The sequence below is a fragment of the Wolffia australiana genome, chromosome 5, assembly GCF_029677425.1.
Source record: "Wolffia australiana isolate 7733 chromosome 5, ASM2967742v1".
Lineage (NCBI taxonomy): Eukaryota > Viridiplantae > Streptophyta > Magnoliopsida > Alismatales > Araceae > Wolffia > Wolffia australiana.
In genome coordinates, this window is record NC_135839.1 from 20,010,331 (window position 1) to 20,017,881 (window position 7,551).

At 40.8% G+C, this 7,551-nt stretch overlaps 1 protein-coding gene across 1 annotated transcript; it reads left to right on the plus strand.

Moving 5' to 3' along the window:
• The first annotated feature begins 5,119 nt into the window (after positions 1–5,119).
• Positions 5,120–5,747, plus strand: LOC144703763 (17.3 kDa class II heat shock protein-like). Its single transcript, XM_078576021.1, has one exon. It carries the CDS (start codon positions 5,201–5,203, stop codon positions 5,669–5,671), a length of 471 nt encoding a protein of 156 aa, XP_078432147.1. The 5' UTR covers positions 5,120–5,200; the 3' UTR covers positions 5,672–5,747.
• Positions 5,748–7,551: the final 1,804 nt, after the last annotated feature.

A 7,551-nucleotide genomic window follows, 5' to 3' on the forward strand; every position in this document is an offset into this window, starting at 1 on the left:
TCAATTAGAGGGGATAAGAAGAAAATATGACTTGGATTTAGTTTGTTTTGGGGGACTTGGTATCAAAATTTTCTAACTATAAGATCCTAAAGGCAATCTAATATCTTCTAGAAATTAAATTTTAAATTTTTTTTTTTCTTAATGTGCAAATGGAATAGCTAGATTCATTTCATGATCTCTCCTCTCAATCCTAGTAAGGGCCTGTACATGCCGCTCAAGCCAAGCGATTAAGAAATGCAGACCAAGTTCAAGAGGAAAAATCATAAACTTCACTAAAACATAATCCTATTTACACTAAAAATCAAATATAATGCTATAGAAAGCACCTAATAGAGTTGATCCAGGATGAAGCTCCTATCTGTCTTGTAGTTGTGATAGAGCCACCTCCAGAATGACCTCCTCTCAATTTGGCTTTTATACTTAGGTTACATGATAAAATTACCATTTTACTCTCATTTAGTAATTAATTTTATCCATCACTATGGGCTTGATATGAATTATGCAACCTTACAGATAGAAAGAGGAGGTTGAGACGAGCAAATCCATAAAAAATCACCTCAATCGGATTTCGGGATAAAAAGTTATTAATAAATGAAAATATACCAATCATAGTCGTTGGATCAATTTCATTTATTCAATCTAATTTTTCTTTTACACGCAATGTTGTGTCGTTTTTGGTTGGCTGATGCATTTTGAACTTCAAATGGCAGGTTCATTCTCAGCGCGCCACGAACCCCATGTCCTGGAGTAAAAATAAAATAAAAACAATAAACGATAGACATTATATATAGCGATTTGCACTCACCTGTGCGCTTTGTATGAACATCACAAGAGGTGAACTTACCTCCTAGAGAGAATGACCAAGAATTTTGCAAAAACGTCCCTAGTTAAGTAGGCAAGCGCAAATCAACACACTCAAAAATATTTATGTATATGTCCTTTTAGCTTTCTCTCTCCTCCACCATTAAAAGTGTCGAGATTAATTGCATTAAAACCCTATGACTATTTTAATCGTATCTTTAGGCCTGCACACACGACCGAGAGCTGTTTTTAAGGGCATAATTACAACAAAATGTTAAGACAAACCCCTGTGAGTTTAAAAACTGCTTTAAAACTCATATTTTCCTTATAAATATATTTTTTCCAATTTAAAAATTCGTTTCTTCCTTGAATAATTCCCAGAAAAATCCAATAAAAACTTAGAAAATTCTAAAAATTTCAGTCATTTGACCCCACAGTATTAAAGATTAAAATTAAATTTTAAACCTGCGATTTGCATTTAAAAATATTATTCCAAGTTAAATAAATTCAATAAAATTTATAAATTAACAGAAAATTAGGAAAAAAATAGAATTCGCATGGAAAAATTAATTAATATGTAATATATGATAACAACCCTATTTTAAACTCTTTAAATGTAGAAAAATATAATAATTGCTTGAAATAAATACCGAGTTTGAGGTGCTATCAGAAAGAATTGAGGACATAAAAACAATGAGGGAGGACATAAATACCGACCTCCATCGTCGTGCCACTGGAACGTGTGTTTCTCTCCCCTGTTCTACCACTATCGCATGCACCCGTCTCACCGCAAACTGCCTGGTGTGGTCGGCTGCGTTGCAACCTGTCACACCATCTTGTACCACATGGTGTGGGACGTACCAAACACTAAACCACCATCATTTGCATGGGGAATTCCATTTACCTAGGATGAGCGACCACGATGCACTCGTGTCGCCCTCTAGACGCTATGGGCCACTATGCGACGAGCCTCTCGCACGACACCCTAACACGATCGCGGCTGTTTCCCGGCATCGCTAAGAATCTGCTGAGCCATCGTGTTACCACGAGGCTGCACTGGACCCACCCTACATTCGTTCGTGAGTGACACTGCCGCTGTCCACACAATTGTGACGCATGTGCATGATAATGGGGGCGTTGACTCGCCCCGTGGCTCATGTGCCCCCACATTGACTACTTGTTTCGCCGATTTGTCGCACAGTCACGTGGACGACCCGCGCCCGTGGGACTATCGCTTGCCAATGCCAAGTCTGTCGTCGACCTGGCACAATGTGTGTTTGTGGTACCCTATGTGCCACTCGTGCACTACCATGCGGTCATAATACTTGCACTCAGACTGCTAACACCCGACTCTACCGCCACTCACAAATGCCGTTGTCGTCGCTAGCCCCATGCCACCCGCAGCCAATGCTGTCGATGCTTGCAACCACCACAACCACCACTCCCACCACGCTTTATCGGGCCCAGTACCACTTTTGCTCCTGTTGCCGCTGCACGCTGCCAGAGAGGAATGCGACGACTGCGCCCACACCGCCAAATGTTGTCCGCCGCACTCAGGCTGCACCGATCCCCCCCATAACGGTCACGCCAACGAGCATTGGTCGCTCGCCCATGCCTTCGCACTCCACACCTCTCTCGTTATCACCTCTGACCTCTAACATCGTCTCTTGTACCACTTCCCGCCACCAGTCGAGCGACGCCGTCTCGTCTCTAGCACACTTTCGCCACACCTGCCCGCACCGGCCACTATGCCGATGATTACATTGACGATGGATGACATTGTCAAGGAGGTATGTCGTTCCTCTACTTGTCAATTATATTACCTTTTACAGTATATTTTTGGCTGCACACCACCACGCTTGGGTTATATTAGGTGAGATTTTATATCTTGATGACTATGACACCAGTGAATTCTTAGGTACAGGTCGAGCCTGTCTGTTACATGCAAGCGCCAACAGAATTATATCGCTTGATGCCATAGTCGTCGTCACTACTGTCGTTGCTCTGACAAGGGACAAAAGGTCAACGTCATTGTCACCGGTCGTCCGCCCAGAGCTCAGTTACTGGAGAAACCCCATGGGTCGGGGCTTTCACGAACATCCGCCTAAGTTCACCGCATCACGTAGCTACATTTCCCTTAGGGAATTACCCGTTGGATGACATCACTAATGGCGTCCAATGTCATCTTGGTGTTAGAGTATCATATCGGTCGTCATGCCGTGTACTTGAAGCTTGGATCCTTCGTGATGGCTCGGGCTTCACGACGTGGCTGTTAGCAAGCTTGAGCTGGAACTTCCCGATAGTCCTCCGTCACGCCTGCCCCCAAGTCGAGTGTCGCGTGCCCGTGGGCGTGGTGCTCGGCCATCTGCCGCCCAATCCCAGCCTTGGTGATCCGTGCGCCATGCACCCATGCTGACACCTATCACGCGTGATCCGCCCAGACGCTAGTGTGCTCTTCGCCACAAGCTGGGCGTTGAGCGGCCAGCGCTACATTCGGGCCGCCACACACACGCAGCCATCTCGACGCTTTTTATGAGCCAATGCCTTAGTCTCCTGGCGGAATGTCTTCCGCCTCGCCCCCAACATACCTTGTGCACGCAGCTCGCACATCGCACCTGCACAATGCAACGTGAAGGGCTGCAGCACTTTTGTTCATCCTACACATCCCGCACGTATGTGCAGTGCTTGGTGCTTATGATGCACATCCCGCTGGCCCCCACGCCCAATACATGCAGGCCATCCCTGACCTGCCGCACTTGAGCGTCCACGAGCATGCGCACCTATAAGGACGATGGCTTTTAAAATCAGGATCGGGCGTCACCACCCGTAGTGCATTTTGTAGTGTCGCACTTAAGGACTTAGTCTCCAATCATGTAGTCCCCACAGTTAGTATGCAGGCCTTTGTGCAGGAATGCGGCATACTTTGGGGCCTTACCATTGACTATAGTCAATGATTTGTCCCAATCCAAATTAATTGGATTACAATTGTTGGTAAACTCAAATTGATCCTGGAAATATTCCTACTAAAATAAAAAAAATCCGTAAAATATAGTTTTAATTCTTGAACAATTCAAATTCTTGAACAATTTTAAATATAGCTTTAATTCTTGAACATATTTAAAATTATATCTTTAAAGCATGGAACTATTTTATTTAAAGTTTACTGATGAATAATTTTTTAAGAAAGATATTCCATATAAATATGATCTTGTAATATTCTATAAAAATATCCCTAAATCCAACAAAAACATAATATCCTTCCAAAATATATTTCATCATTTTAAGCTTGATAAAGTCCTTATAAAACAACTTGTGTGGATGGACATAGAAAATTCACATTAATTAAGCAATAATTTATGTGTTATCAATCACCACTAACAAACACAAGTTTATCAAAACTCCTGACATTGAATGTATCATATTTTTATCTTAATGTCTCATTGCTAAATAATCTAGATCCCATATTTGTATAATAAAATAATTATTTTTCTTACTATCTCAATATTATCTGTTGTTTTCTTACTCAAATCTTCATCTATTCTTTTTTAACTATCTTATAGGTATATTTTCTTAACTAATTGTATTCCTCTATTACCTTCTCTACTTGGTTCTTTCAGTATGGAGTCATTATTCTCAAGTAATATTGCATTGTCTTCTTTTACCTTAGATTTTCAAATATATTTTCTGAGGCCGAGTCCCTGAAGAGAGGACCATATTCCTCGCTAAAAATCTACGTGTGAGAGTTGAAAATCATATAAATATTTTGATTCAATTTAGACTAAATAAAAATGACATATTTTACAAACATAATCATAGTTTATTACCACCAGCTACATTCCAGTTGGGTCTCCCGCTGACTTCAATTATTATTTAGTGAAGATGGCAGCGTAACCTTGGAACTCTTCCATAAGGGGAGTCTTCTTTAGACCAAATGATTTATTCCATGAATTTCTAAACCATGCGCATAATCACATGCTACATAATTCTATTCTATTTGGCGATGGTCCCATAAAAATAACCCAAGATCTACATGAGATATACGCTGTAGACTCATAAATCGCATGGCAAAAGGTATCTTCCTAGATGGGATCTCGCAACTTGTATCTATTGAGGACATATATGATGTATTGTTTAAAACAAAGGCGGAGTAAACAACTTTTGACTCTTTTGAACATGTTTTAAAAGAGCCCGCGAAACTGTTCTAGAAGGTAATCGAAGGTTCGGTTAAAAGAAAAGGTCTAGAAGATCCTGGACTCTTGGCGAACCTTCGTCCCTTCCTCACTATACGTCTCCCGGTGCTGTCGATCTCCTTCGTCGATCATAAATTTCGAATTTTCGAGCTCTACGCGAAGTTGTTTGCAGCCGCGATCGTTTGAGTCGTCGTCAAGGGAATTCGATCATGGACGTGCGGATTTTCGGGTTGGAGAATCCCTTAATCTCGACTCTGCATCACCTGATGGAGATTCCCGAGGAGACGGAGAAGGCCTTGAACGCGCCGACGAGGAGCTACGTGCGCGACGCCAGGGCCATGGCCTCCACGCCGGCCGACGTGAAGGAGTATACGCAAGCTTACGCGTTCGTGATCGACATGCCGGGGCTGAAATCGGGCGTGATCAAGGTCCAGGTGGAGGACGACAGCCTCCTCGTCATCAGCGGCGAGCGCCGGCGCGGGGACGACAAGGAGGACGGCAAGTATCTGCGCATGGAGAGGAGGATGGGCAAGTTCATGAGGAAGTTCTCGCTGCCAGCCGACGCCAACACGGAGGGCATCTCCGCCGCGTGCCAGGACGGCGTGCTCACCATCACCGTCGAGAAGCTTCCGCCTCCAGAGCCCAAGAAACCCAAGACTATTGAGGTCAAAGTCGCTTAGATTTACTGTGCTTCGTTTTTTTCTTGTATATCAAGAACGCTCTTCAATAACCTCTTCGGATTGACAATTATTTCTACCAGGAGAGCAGAAATTCCTGAGAAAAGTGATGATTCCATAGGGGATAGGGTTTTAGATGCGTGGTGATTTAGAGGGAAGTCGAGGAATAGATGATTACGGATCAAGTACAAGGTATGAAAAGATGTTGAGAAACATAAGATGAATGTGAGGAGATAGTTGGTCGAATGTAATTTCGGGGGTAAATAATTAGGGAGATAAGAGAGACGTTGAGGTGTGAAGATAGGAATAGATGGGTATAAAAAATACAAGGGTGAAGGAAAAAAAAAAAGCAGATACCATAACGATAGATATATGTTGACAATGAATACAGTGATAATGACATATATGCTTTCATATACCCATATATTATAGTATTCATACATTCTTTCATTCCACAGTACGCAAAGTTATCAACTATGTAGCCTATGGTAGCTCCTTCAAGTAACATTTTTTCACTACAAATGATTTGATGAGTTATTAGAAACTAACGCCACTTGTATTCCTTCAAGTCAAGTAACATAATATAATTATCGCTGCTTGTCGTGTCATTTACTGATGTAAGGGTCAAAGTAACTAGATAAGCCTCATGATAGTAAATTAGAAATTATATCACAACCAATCCCAGAGGATGTGGCTGGCAAGGAGAAAAAAGCATTCAAAGACCCTATATCAAACAGGTCTGGTCACCTATTTAAGTGCCCTGGCAGGTAAGCCAAACCCTTTATTTCAAGGGTGTTATTTAAAGGGAATTTAAAAAGGCATTTTTATTAAGTTGTGATTATAAAAAAAAACTCAAAAAAACATTTCCCTGGTTGTTGGATCTCCCTCAAGTAGGGTTCAACAGTTGTGATTAAATCGTAACCATGGACCCTCATAAGTGATGGTGGCCCTCCTTTCACGGCAGCACCACCCAGTCATCCCCTCCTTGCCAGCTGTTGCTTCTTGATTTGTCTCCGTCAGCAGCCACATTGTTGATTCACCACCTGAAAAAAGAAGAGGAAATAAAAGAGAGAGAACCAATCTAGGCCTTTTAAAACTATTAGACGGTTCAGATTAGAGAATAGTATCAAAACAAAGCTCACCAAAGAGCAGACTTTGGGCAGGGTTGGCTCTAAGCCAGCACTCCTGTTTCTATCTTCTTCTATCCTATTTTTAAACATAGGCCATGGTGAACTTTTTCTTTCTTTAGGTGCCTTTGGCCAGGTCTGCATATTAGAAGGGCTAACTTGTTCATCACACGCAGAAATATTTTAAAAACGTGACACTATATAAATTTCATTTCAGATTACCTTTATATTTCATGAATTCTTGAAAATAGGCTTAAATGCATTCTTGAAAATAGGCTTAAAGGAATAAGAAGATAGTGACACTACAAAATTGAGAAACTGGAAGATGAAAGATTGAGAAGAAAATATTACAAAGTAATATAAAGGGGAATAGGTAATAAGTATAATGATAAATATACTTGAAATATGATTATTCGAAGAGATATTCGTAAAGGAAAAAATTAGGAAATTTTACAGAAATAAAGTATATATAAGACATAATGAACCAGGCTGGAATGAGAGATAACCAATTAATAATATAATAAATACAATGGTAAGATTGGTAAGGTAATGATACTAATGTCATATTCTGATAAGGAACGTAAGAAACAAAATTTAAAAATAGACAAATATAATTATCTAAACGATACACTAATCATGTAGTATAAAGGCTAGGAGAATATCATTGTAGAAAATATTAATAAGAATTAATAATAAGAAACAATATAAGAAAGTTGATATTAAGATAAATATGGAGTAGATGAATATAGTAAAAAT